Source organism: Tamandua tetradactyla, chromosome 23 (genome assembly GCF_023851605.1).
Source record: "Tamandua tetradactyla isolate mTamTet1 chromosome 23, mTamTet1.pri, whole genome shotgun sequence".
Classification (NCBI taxonomy): domain Eukaryota; kingdom Metazoa; phylum Chordata; class Mammalia; order Pilosa; family Myrmecophagidae; genus Tamandua; species Tamandua tetradactyla.
The window spans coordinates 6,478,895-6,500,409 of record NC_135349.1 but is presented as its reverse complement, the minus strand read 5'-3'; the positions used below and the strand labels follow the sequence as shown (position 1 = coordinate 6,500,409).

General features: G+C 38.5%; 1 protein-coding gene across 2 annotated transcripts in view; it reads left to right on the top strand.

Annotated features, from left to right (window-relative positions):
* BAIAP2L1 (BAR/IMD domain containing adaptor protein 2 like 1) overlaps nucleotides 1-21,515 on the top strand; it is a 110,373-nt gene that overhangs the window by 32,309 nt on the left and 56,549 nt on the right. For both annotated transcript variants that reach the window (XR_013167797.1, XM_077140602.1), the window contains exon 3: nucleotides 12,382-12,468. Coding sequence is in view for 1 of the 2 variants with exons in the window: in XM_077140602.1 (XP_076996717.1) it covers nucleotides 12,382-12,468 (87 nt within the window). In the remaining variant the exon portion in view is untranslated. The remainder of the gene's footprint in view (nucleotides 1-12,381; nucleotides 12,469-21,515) is intronic.

The following is a 21,515-nucleotide window of genomic DNA, read 5'->3' as shown; positions in this document are numbered from 1 at the left end:
AGGCACTACCTTCACATGTTTCAGGCAGTAAAGAATCGCATCCAAGCCATGACCCCTGGGGTCTGCACAGGCTTGAATGAGAAACTGTTGGAGATGGTAAAATATAAGGTGGCTCAGATTATAAATGCATTTGAATGCATCAGTTATTTGTTCCTCATAACAAACTGTCCTAAACTTGATTCGTTAAAACAATAATTTATTCTCATGAGTCTCGGGACTCCCTGCAGCTGTACTCATCTGGGGCCTGGACTATGCTGGGGGCTAGGTTGACTCTCTCCCTGTGGGATCTTTCAGTTTCAGGGAGGCCAGACTGGGTCCTCATGAGATCACAGCAGGGTTTTAAGAATATGAGCCCCCACCCACAGCAATTCTCTATGGGAGTCCTGTTTGCTGATGTCCTATAGGCCAAAGCAAGTCACATGATCAAGCCAGTCAGCAGTGTAGTAGGAGACTCCATAGGCTGGGAATTCTGGGAGGTGTGATTCATTGAAGGCCATTTCTAGAAACCCTACCACTAGTTCCAGAGAGTGGGGACTTACCTGATTGGCAGTAGGTGGCCATTGAAGATCTTTGAGCAGAGCAGTAAGCCCAGCAAAATCGTTGTTTTGTTTTGTTTTTTTAAATCCCCCCCTCAAAAAAACACCCAACAAATGCAAACATTCTAAGTTTTGATCATTCCGTTCTACATATATAATTAGTAATTCACAATATCATCACATAGTTGCTGTTCTAGTTTGCTAGCTACTGGAATGCAACACACCAGAGACGGATTGGCTTTTAATAAAAGGGGATTTATTTCATTAGTTCTTCAGAGGAAAGGCAGCTAACTTTCCACTGAGGTTCTTTCTTATGTGGAAAGGCACAGGATGGTCTCTACTGGCCTTCTCTCCAGGCCTCTGGGTTCTAACAACTTTCCCCGGGGTGATTTCTTTCTGCATTTCCAAAGGCCTGGGCTGAGCTGTGAGTGCTGAGATGAGGTATGCTAGCTGCTTGGGCTGTACTACGTTGAGCTCTCTCATTTAAACACTAGTCAATTAACTCAAATGTCATTCATTGCAGGAGGCACGCCCCCTAGCCGACTGCAGATGTAATCAGCAACAGATGAGGTTCACATACCATTGGCTCATGTCCACAGCAACAGAACTAGGCACGTTCACCTGGCCAAGTTGACAACTGAATCTAACTACCACAGTTGCATATTCATCATCATGATCATTTCTTGGAACATTTGCATCAGTTCAGAAAAAGAAATAAACAGAAAAGAGAAAAAAATTCATAGATACCATGCCCCCACCCCTCCCCCTCAATGATCACCAGCATTTCAATCAAAATTTATTTTAATATTTGTTCCCCCTATTATTCCTCTTTATTCCATATGTTTTACTTGTCTGTTGATAAGGTAGATAAAAGGAGCATCAAACACAAGGTTTTCATAATCACACAGTCACATTGTGAAAACTATATCATTATACAATCATCTTCAAGAAACATGGCTACTGGAACACAACTCCACATTTTCAGACAGTTCCCTCCAGCCTCTCCACTACATTTTGACTAACAAGGTGATATCTATTTAATGCATAAGAATAACTTCCAGGATAACCTCTCGACTCTGTTTGGAAACTCTCAGCTATTGACACTTCCTTTTGTCTCATTTCACTCTTCCCCCTTTTGGTCAAGAATGTTTTCTCAATCCCTTGATGCTGAGTCTCAGCTCATTCCAGGATTTCTGTCCCACGTTGCCAGGAAGGTCCACACCCCTGGAAGTCATGTCCCACGTAGACAAGGGGAGGGTGGTGAGTTTGCTTGTTGTGTTGGCTGGAGAGAGAGAGACCACATCTGAGCAACAAAAGAGGTTCTCTTGGGGATGACTCTTAGGCCTGATTTTAAGTAGGCTTGATCTATCATTTGTGGGGTTAAGTTTCAGGTGAACAAACCCCAAGACAGGGGGCTCAGTCTGTTGCTTTTGTTGTCCGCACTGTTTGTGAGAATATCAAGAATTCAACTTGGGGAAGCTGAATTTTCCCCCATTCTCATCATTCCCTGAAGGGGACTTTGCAAATACTTTTTCATTCACTGTTCAAATCACTCTGGGATTTATTGGGGCATCACTCTGGACAAACTAACAAAATTTCCTAATAAGTTTTATTAGGAAATGCACTGGTCAAATATAAATTTTGTACCAAATAAACATTTTTTGCTTTAGTCTCACACATAAGTTAAAATTTTAAAATATTAATTACCATCTATTTTTAGCACTGTTCTAGTTTGCTAGCTGCTGGAATGCAATATACCAGAAATGGAATGGCTTTTAAAAGGGGGAGTTAAATGAGTTGCTAATTTACAGTTCTAAGGCTGAGAAAATGTCCCAGTTAAAACAAGTCTATAGAATGTCCAATCTAAGATATCCAGGGAAAGATCCTTGGTTCAGGAAGGCCGATGAAGTTCAGAGTTTCTCTGTCAAGTGAGAAGGCCCATGGCAAACACAGTCAGGGCTTCTCACTCAGCTGGAAAGGCACATGGCGAACACTGGCATCATCTGCTAGCTTTCTCTCCTGGCTTCTGGTTTCATGAAGCTCCCTGGGAGGCATTTTCCTTCTTCATCTCCAAACGTCACTGGCTCAGGGACTCTTTGCTTCGTGGTGCTGCAGCATTCTCTGCTCTCTCTGAATCTCCTATTCTCCAAAACGTTTCCTCTTTTATAGGACTCCAATAAACCAATCAAGGCCCACCCAAATGGGTGGAGATATGTCATCACCTAATCCAGCTTAACAACCACTCTTGACTAAATCACATCATCCAGGAGATGATCTGATTACAGTTTCAAACATACAGTATTGAATAGAAATTATTCTACCTTTATGAAATGGGATTTTGATTAAAACATGACTTTTCTAGGGGGCATACATCCTTTAAACCAGCACAAGCACCCTGCAGTAATAACATTCCTTTGTTCTTCCTCATGCAAAAACACTTTTTAAATTTGTACATTTAGTCACTATCATTATACACTCTAGGCATTCCTAGATTATACCATCTCAATCTTTATCATCTGTCTTTCTTTCTGATTTCATTTATGCCTCCAGCCCTTCTCCCTGTATCATTCTCACATTCAGCTTCATTCAGTGTTTTAACATAATTGTATTACAGTTAGGTAGTATTGTGCTGTCCATTTCTGAGTTTTCACGCAAAATCGTTTGTTTGTTTTTTTTATTTCCCCCATTATTTATTTATTTATTTTTTTATTGATTAAAAAATTAACTAACAAAACATTTAGAAATCATTCCATTCTACATATACAATCAGTAATTCTTAATATCATCACATAGTTGCATATTCATCATTTCTTAGTACATTTGCAGCGATTTATAAAAAGAAATAAAAAGACAACAGAAAAAGAAATAAAACGATAATAGAGAGAAAAAAAAACTATACCTCACATGCAGCTTCATTCAATGTTTTAACATAATTACATTACAATTAGGTAGTATTGTGCGGTCCATTTCTGAGTTTTTGTATCCAGTCCTGTTGCACAGTCTGTATCCCTTCAGCTCCAATTACCCATTATCTTACCCTATTTCTATCTCCTGATGGTCTCTGTTACCAATGACATATTCCAAGTTTATTCACTAATGTCGGTTCATATCAGTGGGACCATACAGTATTTGTCCTTTAGTTTTTGGCTAGTCTCACTCAGCATAATGTTCTCTAGATCCATCCATGTTAATACATGCTTCATAAGTTTATTCTGTCTTAGAGCTGCATAATATTTCAACGTATGTATATACCACAGTTTGTTTAGCCATTCATCTGTTGATGGACATTTTGGCTGTTTCCATCTCTTTGCAATTGTAAATAACGCTGCTATAAACATTGGTGTGCAAATGTCCGTTTGTGTCTTTGCCCTTAAGTCCTCTGAGTAGATACCTAGCAATGGTATTGCTGGGTCGTATGGCAATTCTATATTCAGCTTTTTGAGGAACCGCCAAACTGCCTTCCACAGTGGTTGCACCATTTGACATTCCCACCAACAGTGGATAAGTGTGCCTCTTTCTCCACATCCTCTCCAGCACTTGTCATTTTCTGTTTTGTTGATAATGGCCATTCTGGTGGGTGTGAGATGATATCTCATTGTGGTTTTGATTTGCATTTCTCTAATGGCCAGGGACATTGAGCATCTCTTCATGTGCCTTTTGGCCATTTGTATTTCCTCTTCTGAGAAATGTCTGTTCAAGTTTTTTTCCCATTTTGTAATTGGATTGGCTGTCTTTTTGTTGTTGAGTTGAACAATCTCTTCATAAATTCTGGATACCGGACCTTTATCTGATATGTCGTTCCCAAATATTGTCTCCCATTGTGTAGGCTGTCTTTTTACTTTCTTGATGAAGTTCTTTGATGCACAAAAGTGTTTAATTTTGAGGAGCTCCTATTTATTTCTTTCTTTCTTCAGTGCTCTTGCTTTAGATGTAAGATCCATAAAACCGCCTCCAGTTGTAAGATTCGTAAGATATCTCCCTACATTTTCCTCTAACTGTTTTATGGTCTTAGACCTAATGTTTAGATCTTTGATCCATTTTGAGTTAATTTTTGTATAAGGTGTGAGATACGGGTCCTCTTTCATTCTTTTGCATATGGATATCCAGTTCTCTAGGCACCATTTATTGAAGAGACTGTTCTGTCCCAGGTGAGTTGGCTTGCCTGCCTTATCAAAGATCAAATGTCCATAGATGAGAGGGTCTATATCTGAGCACTCTATTCAATTCCATTGGTTGATATATCTATCTTTATGCCAGTACCATGCTGTTTTGACCACTGTGGCTTCATAATATGCCTTAAAGTCAGGCAGCGTGAGACCTCCAGCTTCGTTTTTTTTCCTCAAGATACTTTTAGCAATTCAGGGCACCCTGCCCTTCCAGATAAATTTGCTTATTGGTTTTTCTATTTCTGAAAAATAAGTTGTTGGGATTTTGATTGGTATTGCGTTGAATCTGTAAATCAATTTAGGTAGAATTGACATCTTAACTATATTTAGTCTTCCAATCCATGAACACGGTATACCCTTCCATCTATTTAGGTCTTCTGTGATTTCTTTTAACAGTTTTTTGTAGTTTTCTTTATATAGGTCTTTTGTCTCTTTAGTTAAATTTATTCCTAAGTATTTTATTCTTTTAGTTGCAATTGTAAATGGAATTCGTTTCTTAATTTCCCCCTCAGCTTGTTCATTGCTAGTGTATAGAAACAGTACAGATTTTTGAATGTTAATCTTGTAACCTGCTAGTTTGCTGTACTCATTTATTAGCTCTAGTAGTTAACAGATTTTTGAATGTTAATCTTGTAACCTGCTAGTTTGCTGTACTCATTTATTAGCTCTAGTAGTTTTGCTGTGGATTTTTCAGGGTTTTCGACGTATAGTATCATATCTGCAAACATTAATAGTTTTACTTCTTCCTTTCCAATTTTGATGCCTTGTATTTCTTTTTCTTGTCTAATTGTTCTGGCTAGAACTTCTAACACGATGTTGAAGACATCCTTGTCTTGTTCCTGATCTTAGGGGGAGAGTTTAATATCATTGAGGATGATATTAGCTGTGGGTTTTTCATATATTCCCTCTATCATTTTAGGGAGGTTCCCTTGTATTCCTATCCTTTGAAGTGTTTTCAACAGGAAAGGATGTTGAATCTTGTCAAATGCCTTCTCTGCATCAATTGAGATGATCATGTGATTTTTCTGCTTTGATTTGTTGATATGGTGTATTACATTAATTGATTTTCTTATGTTGAACCATCCTTGCATACCTGGGATGAATCCTACTTGGTCATGATGTATAATTCTTTTAATGTGTTGCTGGATTCGATTTGCTAGAATTTTGTTGAGGATTTTTGCATCTATATTCATTAGAGAGATTGGTCTGTAGTTTTCTTTTTTTGTAATATCTTTGCCTGGTTTTGGTATGAGGGTGATGTTGGCTTCATATAATGAATAGGTAGGTTTCCCTCCACTTCAGTTTTTTTGAAGAGTTTGAGCAGGGTTGGTACTAATTCTTTCTGGAATGGTTGGTAGAATTCACATGTGAAGCTGTCTGGTCCTGGACTTTTCTTTTTGGGAAGCTTTTGAATGACTGATTCAATTTCTTGTGATTGGTTTGTTGAGGGCATCTATTTCTTCTTGAGTCAAAGTTGGCTGTTCATCCCTCTCTAGGAAGTTGTCCATTTCATCTACATTGTTGTATTTATTAGCATAAAGTTGTTCATAGTATCCTGTTATTACCTCCTTTATTTCTGTGAGGTCAGTAGTTATGTCTCCTCTTCCATTTCTGATATTATCTATTTGCGTCCTCTCTCTTCTTTTTGTCAATCTTGCTAAGGGTCCATCAATCTTGTTGATTTTCTCATAGAACCAACTTCTGGTCTTACTGATTTTCTCTATTGTTTTCATGTTCTCAATTTCATTTGTTTCTGCTCTAATCTTTGTTATTTCTTTCCTTTTGCTTGCTTTGGGGTTAGTTTGCTGTTCTTTCTCCAGTTCTTCCATGTGGACAGTTAATTCCCGAATTTTTGCCCTTTCTTCTTTTTTGATATAGGTCTTTAGGGCAATAAATTTTCCTCTTAGCACTGCCTTTGCTGCGTCCCATAGGTTTTGATATGTTGTGTTTTCATTTTCATTCGCCTCGAGATATTTACTAATTTCTCTTGTAATTTCTTCCTTGACCCACTGGTTGTTTAAGAGTGTGTTGTTGAGCCTCCACGTATTTGTGAATTTTCTGGCCCTCTGCCTATTATTGATTTCCAACTTCATTCCTTTATGATCTGAGAAAGTGTTGTGTATGATTTCAATCTTTTTAAATTTGTTGAGACTTGCTTTGTGACCCAGCATATGGTCTATCTTTGAGAATGATCCATGAGCACTTGAGAAAAAGGTGTATCCTGCTGTTGTGGGGTGTAATGTCCTATAAATGTCTGTTAAGTCTAGCTCATTTATTGTAATATTCAAATTCTCTGTTTCTTTATTGATCCTCTGTCTAGATGTTCTGTCCATTGATGAGAGTGGGGAATTGAAGTCTCCAACTATTATGGTAGATGTGTCTATTTCCCTTTTCAGTATTTGTAGTGTATTCCTCACGTATTTTGGGGCATTCTGGTTCGGTGCATAAATATTTCTGATTGTTATGTCTTCTTGTTGAATTGTTCCTTTTATTAGTAGATAGTATCCTTCTTTGTCTCTTTTAACTGTTTTACATTTGAAGTCTAATTTGTTGGATATTAGTATAGCTACTCCTGCTCTTTTCTGGTTGTTATTTGCATGAAATATCTTTTTCCAACCTTTCACTTTCAACCTATGTTTATCTTTGGGTCTAAGATGTGTTTCCTATAGACAGCATATAGAAAGATCCTGTTTTTTAATCCATTCTGCCAGTCTATGTCTTTTGATTGGGGAATTCAGTCCATTAACATTTACTGTTATTACTGTTTGGGTAGTACTTTCCTCTACCATTTTGCCTTTTGTATTTTATATGTCATATCTAATTTTCCTTCTTTCTACACTCTTCTCCACACCTCTCTCTTCTGTCTTTTCGTATCTGTCTCTAGTACTCCCTTTAGTATTTCTTGCAGAGCTGGTCTCTTGGTCACAAATTCTCTCAGTGACTTTTTGTCTGAAAATGTTCTAATTTCTCCCTCATTTTTGAAGGACAGTTTTGCTGGATATAGAATTCTTGGTTGGCAGTTTTTCTCTTTTAGTAATTTAAATATGTCATCCCACTGTCTTCTTGCCTCCATGGTTTCTGCTGAGAAATCTACACATAGTCTTATTGGGTTTCCCTTGTAGGTGATGGATTGTTTTTCTCTTGCTGCTTTCAAGATCCTCTCTTTCTCTTTGACCTCTGACATTCTAACTAGATAAGTGTCTTGGAGAACGCGTATTTGGATCTATTCTCTTTGGGGTGCGCTGCACTTCTTGGAGCTGTAATTTTAGGTCTTTCATGAGAGTTGGGAAATTTTCAGTGATAATTTCTTCCATTAGTTTTTCTCCTCCTTTTCCCTTCTGGGACACCCACAACACGTATATTTGTGCGCTTCATATTATCATTCCATTCCCTGAGCCCCTGTTCAAATTCTTCCATTCTTTTCCCTATAGTTTCTGTTTCATTTTGGATTTGAGATGTTCCATCCTCCAGTTCACTAATCCTATGTTCTGCCTCTTGAAATCTACCATTGTAGGTTTCCATTGTTTTTTTCATCTCTTCTACTGTATCTTTCATTCCCATAAGTTCTGTGATTTGTTTTTTCAGACTTTCCATTTCTTCTTTTTGTTCATTCCTTGCCTTCTTCATGTCCTCCCTCAATTTATTGATTAGGCTTTTGAAGAGGTTTTCCATTTCTGTTCGTATATTCAGAATTAGTTGTCTCAGCTCCTGTATCTCATTTGAACTATTGGTTTGTTCCTTTGACTGGGCCATATCTTCAATTTTCTTGATGTGATTTGTTATTTTTTGCTGGCATTTAATTACCTTAATTAGTTTTTTTCTGGAGATTGCTTTCACTTATCTTACCTAGGGTTTTCTTGCTAGATGAGTTTGTTGTCTATCTGTTCATTGACCTTCAGTTCAGCTTTTTCTGGGCCTCTAGATTAAGTTTTGTTTAACAGAAGGTAAATTTTCAGTTCTTATTTTCTTATTTCTTGTCCTGCTTGTAAGGTGCCTTTTCCCTCCCTACCCTTAGGAGGGTCTACATAGGTATTACAGACTCCAGCCGGGTTTTCCTGGACTAAGCTGGCCTCCTTTCGGGGGGAAGGAATCACCTGTGTCAGTTTTCCCTGAGTGTCAGACCCAGCAGGTTGAAAGACTTTCCTGTGAAGTCTCTGGGCTCTGTTTTTCTTATCCTGCCCAGTATATGGCGCTTGTCTATCTGCGGGTCCCACCAGCAGAAGATGTTGTGGCTCCTTTAACTTTGGAAGGCTCTCCTTGCTGGGGGCATGGTGGAGACAGAGGAAAGGTTGTAGGCTGGTTTTAATGGCTTCAAATTGCAAAGCCCTGGGATCTGAATTCCATGAGAGAGGGATTCCACCTCAGTTGCGTTTCACCTCTCCCGTGGGGAAGGTTCAGGTGATAGACATCCCTGAAAGCAGCCTGTTTCTGCGTTTGGGGCAGTTGCAGCCTGTGTAATCCCGGTGCTGAGTCCAGAGGCAACCAAGCCTCCATAGAAACAGCCGCAGAAGGCTCTGTTTTGTCCCCTTTCCTCTTTTTCATTTAGCCCAATAGGCGACTTCCGCCTTGATCAGTTTCTCCTGAGCTGGGGGCCTATTTTTAGTAGTCAGAATTTGTTTATTAATGCCACTATTGGTGTTTGGTTGGACTCAGTCCCTGCTACTGTTGGAGACTCTTTCCTTTCCCTCCGGGAAGCCGCCTGTGGGGGAGGGGCGCCAGTTGCTGGCCGCCGCGGCTTGGGGAACTCACTGTTCCGAGACTCACAGCCGGTCTGGGAAGCTGCCTGTGAGGGAGGGCCGCCAGCCACCTCAGCTTGGGGAAGCGCGCTCTGCTCGGGGAACTCACCGCTGCAGAGACTCGCAGCCGGTCCAGCTGGTCCAGACTGGGGTACGCTGTGTGTCTGGTCTCTGTCGTGGCTCCGGAAGCTGTTTTGTACTGTTTCTGGTTATTTAGTAGTTGCTCTGGAGGACGAACTAAAACGCACGCCGCAAAATCGTTTTTAAGGAAAATTTATCTGGCAGATGTACATAGATAAAATTGATGTAGTTGATTAACCATTAAAATAGAAATAGTATATTTTTTTCCTTAGAACAGTAAGAGGTGGAAAATCCCTTAATGTGCTCACAATTGGAGACAAAATTATGAAAATATTTTACTTTTTAATTCAGTTAATTCAACTTTATAATAGTGCTAAAATAGAGACAGTGAATGGTTTTAAATGTAAGTCAACAGTTAATTTTTTTTAAAAAGGCTATTTAATGTGTAGATACAAGTCAAAAATTTATGTTTAGATATTGTGTAATCCTGCATAGCATCCTCCCACTAATTTGCTTTTCAGCTTATCAGTACCTTACAATCTTAAATCTTCATACTAAAATATTACCTATATTAGCTTGACAGTTTACTGGATACAAATCTTGTTTTTAGGTAAAGTCATCTCTTTTTCAGTTCTAGATTAGACTGAAGAAACTTAAAAAAAACAAGAATTTAGACTGAAGAAGTTCCTTTGCTGGAGTTGTGTACGCTGCCTGACTCACCAGTGACCTTGGGTGTGTCCCAAAATATCTCCATTCCAGCTTCCCTTAGTGAAATACTCATAAGATTGTCAGATAGATTAAGTAATTACTTGAAAAATGCTAATAACTAATGTTCTTTTTATTATTACACTATAAGCTTATCCCCAGATTTATAAAATAACGGTTGTAGCAAAGCATGACATTTTCTACACTTGTATACAGGCAAACTAAAAGCCATAAACTGTATACTTTTTAATATTGCAATAAATGCTAAAAATAAATTTGCCACAAAAATACTAGTATTTTGGCCTGCAGTGTTTTCAACTGGACCTTTATATGAATTCATCCTGTGTCTCTTTTATACCTGAAATGCCTTTAAAATCTACCTTTTAAAAACAATATCCATTATAAATTAGAGCAGAGCAGCTGAGATGTGGCCTCTAATTTTCCTTTCAGTGAAAGGAAGAGACTGGTCAAGGAAATTTATGAGGGTTCTTTTAGCACCAGAATCTTGTGGTCTCCAAAACTACACATGAAACTGATTTCTGTGTATGAAACCAATCTTTGAGTAAAATAAAATAAATGATTCTCTTCAAAATCACACTAAATAGGTGAGGCTTGTCAAAAAACTTGCTGTACACCTTCAGTGTCCTCAAACCTAGCCTGTTGTACAGTAAAAGAAGGCATTCGTATTAGCAGAAACCATTTGTTCATTTTAATGCCTACCGTTTTTTTGGGCATTTTGTAGATAAGGGGCCTTTGTTTCAAAAAGAATAAGTACCTCGCCCAAGGTCATGTAGTTAGAAGTAAAGGTAGAGTTCTAACCCAGGTTTGTTAGGTCTGTTTTGCTCCCCTCATCCTCCACCCCCCAAGAAAAACAAAAGCAGGGTGCATGGGTGGTTCAGTGGTAGAATGCTTGCCTTCCATGCGGGAGACCTGGTTTCAAATCCTGGACCATGCACCCTCCCCCACCAAAAAAACCCCAGCAGATTTCTTTACCATATAATTTAGACTCAAGAATCAGTTTGAGAGAAGAAATGTTATTTTAAAGATAATTAGAATCCAACTGTGGTAGTTCGGTTCAGGTGTCAGCTTGGCCAGGTGAAGGTGTCTAGATCTATTGCTGTGGACATGAGCCAATGGCATGTGAATCTCATCTGTTGCTGACTGCATCTGCAGTCGGCTAGGAAGCGTGCCTGCTGCAATGAATGATATTTGATTTAATTAGCTGATGCTTAAATAAGAGAGCTCAACAGTAGCACAGCCCAAGCAGCTCAGCATGCCTCATCTTAGCACTTGCAGCTCAGCCCAGGCCTTTGGAGATGCAAAAAGGAAGCATCTGGGGGAAAGTTGTTGGAACCCAGAGGCCTGAAGAGAAGGCCAGCAGAGATCACCTTGTGCTTTCACGCATAAGAAAGAACCTCAGTTGAAAGTTGACTGCCTTTCCTCTGAAGAACTATACATTTTTAACAAAATATATCCCCTTTTATTAAAAGCCAATCCATCTGTGGTGTGTTGCATTCTGGCAGCTAGCAAACTAGAACACCAACTTATATAACAATTGAAATTTTCCTATGTTTGCCAAAAAAAGAAAAGTACAGCATTTAGTTGTTTTTCAGACAATTCTTCTTTGGAATGATAATCTATTTGAATTGCATAGATTTTCTCCTGGCAGCAAGTATGTTCGTTGTGATTCAGAATGCCATTTCATATAGAAAAAATAAAAATACCATCAAAGGACTAGGTTCCTAGGCTTGCTACATAAGTCATTTTAAATAGTATTGTTGCAGATCTGTAGTGCTATAGAATAACCAGGTTTGAAAAGATTTTAATGGATATACTCAGCCTTAATTAGATGTTAAGAACATATCCACCTGGAGCTGGCAGCAGGAATAGACAGGGCCTTCTCTGGTCTTCAAGCACCTGCTGCTGCAGGTTCCCAGTTCTGGTCCAAGGTGAGGATTCCATGGAGGCTTTCGAGTGGGGGCCTGTGAAAATACACAGGTATCAAACAGCAAGCCTTGACTTTTGTAACTGCATTTGGCCTATAGCAGGGTTTTCTTATAGTCAGAAGGGACTCAGGTATGTTCGAAGAAATCTGTGTTGTGTCTTTCCTTTCTTTATTTAAGTGACAACTTATGTGTGCCACCCTTCCCTATTTAGCTATGATCCTCGCAGGAAAAGCCTACTATGATGGAGTGGCCAAGATTGGAGAAATTGCTACTGGGTCTCCTGTGTCGACTGAGCTGGGTGAGTCAAGCTGTCCATTGTGTATAAATCCAACTTAAGTCGTGGTTCCAGAGCCTTCTCATCTTATGAACCCTGATAAGAATGCATGCCCACCTTCTGGGAATAGAAAAGAGAGCTAGTCCAGCACTCTAGTTCATTTATTTAAGGAAAATGATTCAGTTCTCTGTGGTCTGGTAGTTGAGGCTAACTATTGGGAAGGGCCAGGCTCATTTCCCAAACAGGGCTCCCTGCTCTCCTAGGAATTCCAGCTTCCCTTGGGGCTTGATTCTAGCCTTTTACCTCTGATCCCTGAATCACAAAGCCCAGGAGCTTTGACCTACTTTCTTACCTGGAAGGGATGGATGAGGTCCACCTCATCCATTGAGGATGTGGCAGGAATGTTTCCTGTGACTCGCTAGCAGAAAATCAGACTCTTTCATGTTGTCCCCTTGGCTCTTGCTGTTTCCACAGTTGTTTTCAGCTGTGGCTTTTCCAGTTTTGCTACTATGAATTGCTCTCCTGTGCAGCCACAGAGGGCGGCACCATCCTTAGCAGCAGAGACACAGAGGCCAGAGAGAGAGAGATCCAGTTGCAGAGGGAATCCTGGCTCATGGCAGAATTGAGGGAATCTGGATTTCTATTTAGAGTCAATTCACTGTTAAAATCTTCTGTGAAGGAAAAAGTTTATTTTTTAATAGTCCCACATACAGCCTTCATCTTAAAAACTTGCTAAATATGAGTTTTATTTCACAAAGGGTAAAATTCCTGGTTTAAGAATATTGGTCATAATTCAAAAGGTTCAGAAACCAGAGGGAGAGAATTGTAGAGTGTGTATGTGTTTAAGGAGAAGTGCAGACCTCTCCAGTTAAAAAGAGGGAAACGGAAGCAAAGGAGGGGTATAATATCAGGAATTTAAGGTTCGAATTATTCACACTATTTCATTAAAAGTGTTGTGAGGGTTTTTGTGATTGCTCAGAAGACTCTTAGCTGACCCATAAAAGCCAAGGAACAAATTAGAGGTTGTGATGACAGTGCTGGGGTGGGGTGCTGGCTACTGGTTGTGAAGTGGATCTGAGTTCTAATTAGTGTACTCTTGCCACTTTTTTACTTGACTAAGTTTATAAAGAGTCTTGAAAGCTATAGACATAAAAATGAGGCTACCAAAGAAAAAACAGTAAACAAAAAAGAAGAAGAAGAAAAAAAAGTGAGGCTGCCTGCCAAGGCTTCTTGACCAAAACGGGGAAGAAAGAAATGAGACAAAATAAAGTGTCAGTGGCTGAGAGATTTCAGAGTCGAGATTTTATCCTCGAGGTTATTCTTATGCATTATATAGCTCTCCCCTTATTAGTTTATGGTATATTGGAGCAGCTGGAGGGAAGTACCTGAAACTGTAGAGCTGTATTCCAGTAGCCTTGTTTCTTGAAGATGATTGTATAATGATAATAGCCTTTATAGTGTGACTCAATGATTATCAAGACCCTGTGTCTGATGCTCCTTTTAGCTAGGGTATGGACAGATGATAAAAAAATGGATAAAAATAAATAATAGGGGGAACAAAGTTTAAAATAATTGGGTAGATGGAAATACTAGTGATCAATGAGAGAGAGGGGTGAGGGATATGGTATGTATGAATTTTTTCTTTTTTATTTTTCTGGAGTGATGCAAATGCTCAAAAAAATGATTATGGTGATGAATATCCAACTATGTGATGATATTGTGAACCATTTATTATATACCATGTATGGAATGTTTTTATGTTAAGAATGTTTGTATGTTGTTTTATCAATAAAAATATTTTAAAAAGAAAAAGTGAGGCTATAAGCCTAAAGTTATGCTATATGATGAGTAAGTCAATACTGTTAGTTCAGCTACATGCAGAAGTTTTACAAAATCCTGACTTTCCTGGCAAGGGTTAAGCTATCGTAACTCTGCCTTAAGCATGATCAATTTAATAAAATGTGGCCTGTGCTGTGTAGATCGAAACTGATATCAAAATTCAGGACATTTGGGGGGAGTTGTTGAGATAATTTTAGGGTTCCAAATGTTCCACATTAAAAGGAAAAGTCCTTTTGTGTCAAAAAAAAAAAAAGTGCATGAATCTTAAGCTAAAACATATGGTGCTCTGATTGAACCTCATTCAGTTTGCCTTTTGGTGTTTTATGGTTATTGCCATTATTTAAATAAGGCTTCTGTTCCACACCTTACTTTGTTTAGCTTTGAGTTCATAATGTTGAATCAACTATTTCCACAGCAACAATGTTGTTATAAACAGCTATATGCTTCAGTTTCACTAAGGAAAATATGTTGGGACGGTGAAGTTTCTTCCAGGTATATATATATTTTATTCAGAGGGAACAGAAAAAACTTGTGCGGTGTTCTATTTTTGTTTCAAGTGATCCTTTTGCTTATATTCACTATCTTATGTAGCTCTTAGTTTTCTACTGTCGTTTACAGCAAGTCCATGGAAAATGCCATCCCAGTAAGAGTTGCTTTTGGAGGCCTAATTTTAAGTTATTTTGATTTGCTTAGGTTTTTTATTTTTGTTTTGTTGTTGTTGTTAAAGTTTAGACTAAAATACCATCCTGTATCTGTTTAAATTCCCTGCACAGAGTAGTGACTAAAACATAGGGGGAAAAAAAGACCTAAAGTAGATTGTATTTCCCTCATTTTTCAAGATGATTATTTTGCCTTTTAGCATTGGTTTTTATAATTTTATCATGAGACCTGTGTTATAAGCTCCATCTGATGAAACTGAAGCAGTATTATGTATGGGAAGATCATAAATTATTTTAAAAGTTTCATTCCTTTAAAGACTACTGTCTCTGAAAAAACTACATTTTCCCATAAATAATCCCATAGTAAGAAAAAAATTCAATTAAAAATTTTGCTCTGGAAGGAAGAGAAAGGAACAATACTGAAGAATTCTATCATTCCCAAAACCTTCATCTCAAGAGTAGTTTGTTTTAATTTTGAATTAAAATATTTTTTATGTTGCTATACTATAGGACACAGATATTTTTCCATTTCATACATATTTTTACATGAAATTTTTATAACATTTATTCTGACACATTGGTGCTTTGGAGGTGAATGAAGAAAAATATTCTTTGGGTAAAATATTGACTTAATTCCATAGAAATTTGAAGTGAGAATTCAGCTTGGGAAACCAGGCCAAATACATTGAATATTAATCAGGGGTGGCAAAGCCAAACATTTTAGTCTCTTTCCACTTTAAAAAAAAAAAAAGGAACTAAATGCTGGAGAAAGTTAATTATATTGTTTCCTTTTTGTCTTTTGGAGAAAGGTTCTAAATTAATCTGCCTCTGTCAGTGAGACAGAGTTGTAGCAGTACCATTTCCAATTTCAAGATAGCCCTCCTCCAGAATCAGCTCACCTATTGTTATGTTATGCCTCCAGGTAACAAAAATCCAAACTAACGATAAGGATTTTATTATCCTATATAAGGAGGGTAGGTTGATAAGTTCCAGAGTCATCACCAGGAGGGACCCAGTTCCTTCTTTTTCTCCTTGTTGTCCCAAGGTGGCTGCCATTTCTTGTCTGGATGATCACGTGCTCCTTTCATATCCAAATGCAGGAAGGAGGATTTCTTCTCAGTTGTGCCCTACAAAAGAGGAAGCCTTTTCCCAGAAGGTTCCGCACACGTCCCTTCAAGTCTCATTGCTAAGTTTAGAACACAAGCCCATTCTCCAGTGGCCCAAGAGACTGCTCAGCATTTTTAGCCAAGCATTTATGCCAGAGGAGGAGAGGGCATAGCTGCTAGGCAGATGCCCCATAATGGCCTCCACATTTTGCATCTCTGGTATTAAAGGCCTTGTTTCCGTGCAATTGAATGAAAGAACAGGACTTATACAAAAGTTTTCACTTGAGTTGTATTGTCGGTTTGCATAGTGCTTCTGAGTTTTGCATCTGTCTGTGACTGAAGTAATGTTTTTCTCCTTCATGAGATGGTGTGTGGTTTTATTAGCAGGCATATTCTTCAAGCTTTATGATTGTCATTTCTCTTGGGCCCTTACTTGTATTTTTTTCTTCAGAAGACCACTGCCATCCTTCCTACTCCATCCTGATTGAGAAATGGTAATTCAAGCACTGAGAATGCATTAGGAGCATTGGGGGTAGTTTTGTTTTTTCTTCTCTTTTGTCTTTCGTTTCAAGCCTTTTAAGTATGTTAACCCCCGCATTCTCCCTGCCTCTGCTTCTCTCTTTTCCTTTCTCCTCTCATCTCCTCTGCTGATGTATCTGCATGATCTGGTCAGTAGCTACTTCAGTTGTGATCTTCAGAGCCTCATTATTGAAAATTTGGATAATAGAAAAAATGAAACAATACCATCCATCATTTATTGCTCTAAAACTAGTTTTTCACTGTTAGATTTCTTTCCAGCCTTTCAGTGAATATAAATATATTCTTAGTATGCCTACAGAACTTTTTCACTTAAGTGTTTTAAGAATGCTCACATTTACACAATAGTAGTAACAACAAAAGTTGAGCTTGCTTCAGGTATTGGGCTCAGCACTCTATAGATATTATATAGATATCTCATTTAGTTCTCCCCACAGTCCTGAGAGCTTAGTAGACACTTTTACTATATTTTACAGTAGAAGTAAAGTAACTTACCCCAGATTTCACAGACTTTAGAATTTGAATTCTTAATTTCTGCACTATACTGCACTTCATGGAAGCAAAGGGAAAAGGAAAGAGCAGCCCAAGAAGGGGTCGCTGAAAAAGGAAGGAAATGGGAACCCCACTCTGGGGATCTTTTCAAGAAGGGATGTGAAAGGTAACCATTTGTGCCAGAGCAGTTAAAGACTTGGGGTGGCTGGCAGGTATAGTGATTAGAGGTTACCAGTCCCCTATGAAATGGAGAGTCACAGAAGCCGGATCACAAATGCCACATGTTAAAGATGACTCTGCTCAGGAGCATTGCTTGGCTTTTGTAATGCTGTGCTTCCATATAGAGACTCAGATATCATTACGCGCCTACTGTGTACCAGGCCTTCACACATTACCTCATTTCATCCACCACAGCCCCATGGATAAATTTTCTCTGAGTGGTCCGCAGGGTGGATTCTAACCCAGTGTTCCTTCAGGGTGGCTGGTAGGTCCTAAGGCTCAACTTGGCAGTCACTTCCTCAGCCTGGGTGTGAGGGAGACCTCCATAGACAACATAATGGGTTCCTTACTACCTCCTGTCCAGGTGCCTAGGTTTAACATATGTTAACATGTTCCTAATGCCTACAATAGTATAAACTCTGCTTCTTAACCACTTTACCTTGTTGGGAGGAAAAAACCAGAGCTCTGTATTCAGAATTTGGTAGGTAAAATATTTTAATCCCCTATTCTTAATTGCCAGGTCATAGGGCCAAATTCACATGATGCTCCAGGTTGTCGGGTCTTGTACCCATAGTGTGGCACACATAAATCTTCATTGTACCCACGTAGATCAGGTTAAGGTAGCAGAGTGACCTGGCAACACTCATTTAAAAGAGAAAACTGAAAGGTAAGTAAAGCTGCCAGTGTTGTCTCTAAATCAACATTTATTTTTTAAAACTTAGAAAGTATTGAACAGGTAAAGAGGGAAAACAGAAATGTTTGGGGGAAATATTTTGGCAAAATATCTCAAAGAACCTTGAAGTATTTTTTCATCTTTAAAGCAGAGAAAAATAAAGCTGTACTCATTTATTTTCCAAGAAAAAACTGACTTTCTTTGGAGAATTTACACATTTGCTTTGAACTCTTTACAGTTCACCTTTATATAAATTCAAAGTATGTTATTTTGTACTAGTACAGTCAACAATTATATTATTTTGAATCATTAAATTGTTTAGATTCAGTTTCTTAAATTGGGCACAAAACAGAAGATTTGCTCTCACCACAGGTAACGCAGAAAATCATAGGCTTTCTTTTGTTATTAAAAGAATGTTTATAGTGTGTGGGGGTCTTTAATATTTATAAATATTAAGTTTTATCTTGTTACTCAAACCAACCTGATCTTTAGTCTTAAAAATAGCAGGAAAAAAATCTGAACTATTTCTGAAGAAATATTATTAGTTCACGAAAATATTACAAATTTATTCCTAAGGTTCAATTAAACACTTTATGTAGGATCAGTGAGGGAGCCAAGTTGAGCCAAAGGAGTTATTATTGGCCCAAATCACTTGATCTTTTAGTTGTAGGTTAGAAACACTTTTAAAAGATTGGAATCCTTCCCACAAAAAGAGAAAAGAAACAAAGAGGAATTATTTTATTTACTTATACTTGCTGTACATCAGGCATTATTCTAAGCACCTTACAAATATTAACTGCCTTAATTATCAAGACAGCTCTATGAGGTATGTACTATTATTATAGTTTTCCTTTTACAGATAAGGAAACTGGAATTCAAGAGAGTAAGTAGTTTACCAGGGTCACCTAGCTAGATCTCAAGCAGTCTGCCAGCTATTTGCCCATCATGCCAGTTTAATTTTCTGTGTGTCATGACGTATAGGATTTAATTCTATGCTTTTACTAAAGTGCTTTATTTTATAGTAGTCAGATTTTCCTGCCCATTATAGTCTACCAAAAAAGATTGTTAAATAGCAAACCATTATATAGTCCTAAACTCTGAATCATCAAGTAAGTATGAATCTTTATTTTGTATATTCACCTGATTTAGTCAAGATTTTGTGTTTTGACCAGTTTTTTTTTGTTTGTTTGATTTCAGTTAGGGATTTGGAAAAAAATGTTTTTTCCTGTAATTGAGCACATGATAAATACATCTAGGCCTTGCAAATGACCTTTCTCATCTCAATTTTCAGGTGGCCATTGCTCACTCACAATATCTGTCCAGTTTGTAGTGGGAAAGATCTTATAATAATCATAGAGAAAGATTTGTGTGTAATTTATAAATTGATAAAGTTCATTTGAGCATATACTTTATAAGTTCATATACCATACAGGTACACTGTTGTAAGTATATACAAATTCCTAAAACTTTTAAGATGATATTCTGTATTGTAGATTGCTCCTCTTGACAGAAGCTATCCTAAGAAAAGCATTCCTTCTCCCCAACTCCCCCCCACTCCCTGGAAACACATAGTTGGTCTTTCTGGTAAGTCCATTCCCCTCCCTAAAACTGCAGGTGTGGCTGACCCTCATCAAAATATGAACCATTGGATGTGATCCTGGGCCCACCATGACAAACTAAATATCTTCTCTCACAGAAAATTCTAAAGATTCAGAGGTTACTTCCCCAGGGCCTAAGGACAAAGACAAGCCAAGTTTTTCTTTATACTACAGATGTACTCCAATTAGTAGAGACTGCATACGTAAAGGTAAATCATCAAATCATTATAAGTCAATTTAACATTTAATGTTTCCTGATTGCCTGATAGGCACATCCTAAATGTAAATTTGACCAAAGGGCACCCATTTCTCCTACTCTCATCCATAGCCAAAGCACATCTATCCCACAGTAGCCAGATACAGTGATAAGAGACTGGCTTGCCATTGAGGACCCAGGCAGCTCTGTCCCAGCCACTACCACTGCCACTTTCATTGCTCATGAGCTGCTCACATCCTCTTACAAATGCATGCAGATTTCTTACTCTGTTCAGGGCACTGTGCCAGGCCTGAAATTATGTATCAGGAACAAAAGCATCTGAGTTATAATATAGAGGGGTTTGGAGGATGCCAAGAAAAATTAGTGCTTATCTGGGGCCCAGGGAACAAGAAAGGGCACTGCCCAGTGACAGGCCAAAGAAGAATGATGACTAAATGATGGGAAGAGGCACCAAAGGCCAGTGTAGTTAGATTCATGAAGGGGCAAGGCCTGATCTGACCACATCTCATACACTTCTCCAAGTGTACCGGGATGCGGTTGTGGAGGGTGAGTGTTCTGGTAGGAGGACTAGGTAGAGTCCTGGTTAGGGCAAAAAGGGGATCTAACAGTTTTTTGGTCTTCAGCTAACTTGCATATATACACTTCCTCAGGTATTCTTTCCTGTTCGGGATGATATCAAAACTGTTAACATAAGGATGCTATGTCCTAGCAGTTACCTATGTTGGGCATCCCAATTAATTAATACTACTATTACTACTACTACTAATAGTAGTCATTGTTATATTTCAAGAGGCTACCTGTATACACCCTACTTTGAAATCTGTAGGATTAGGGACTCTTTCACAGATATGGCCCAGCCCCCTAGAAAATTCAGAGAGCCTGGCATCAGTATCATTAACATCTAATCATTACTTTATTCTCAACTTTTTACGAGATGAGAAATCTGAAAACCTGAATTGGGATCTTGGTCAGGAATCTTTTAGACAGTGGACTACATGCTTTATAGCACTTCCTGTATGTGGTATCTCACAACCTCATCGTAATCTGGCCCCAGCTCTGCACAAGTAACATAGCAAATGAATTTCATTAGCATTAATGGAAATACGAAATTCTTAGAACAGTTCTCTGAAGTCAGAGGTACTCTACCTGCTTTATGGACAAGAAAATGAAAGGATAGGTTAAGGAACTTAACTAAGTTGTCCAACTTCACCTAACTAGTAAGGAGTGAAGCTGGGGTATAAATTCAGATTTGTTCTCTCCATGAGTAGTGGAAAATTTACCACCAAGCTCATGAAACTTAAGCTTCAAGTCCACTGCAGTTTCATGCACCCCTCCTAAGACCTGTAATTTTGAACTCTTTTTCCTGAAAGAGTACAAGCTTTGGGATCCATAAAGGCTGAATTTGTCTTTATGCAGGAAACAAAGCATGGAAGACTGAGTGTGTGGAGGAAGGATTTAGACCTTCTGTGTTTTGTTCCTTAGATCCAGTGGAAAGGAAAGATAGGAAGCCAGATTTCATTTCATTTCAGAAAATGGCCTTTAGACAAGTCCTTCTCTAAAACCTGAGAAGGCTCTCTGAGCAACTGGGTATGTAACAGTGCTTGAAGGAAGATTCTAAGTCTGGCAGGAAGTATCCTGACGATTCTTCAGCAGGGTCTCCTGTAGTGTGGGGAGGTCTCAGGAGGTGGCAGCTGTTACTATGAATGCACAGTTAGCCACTGCTGTGCTCGG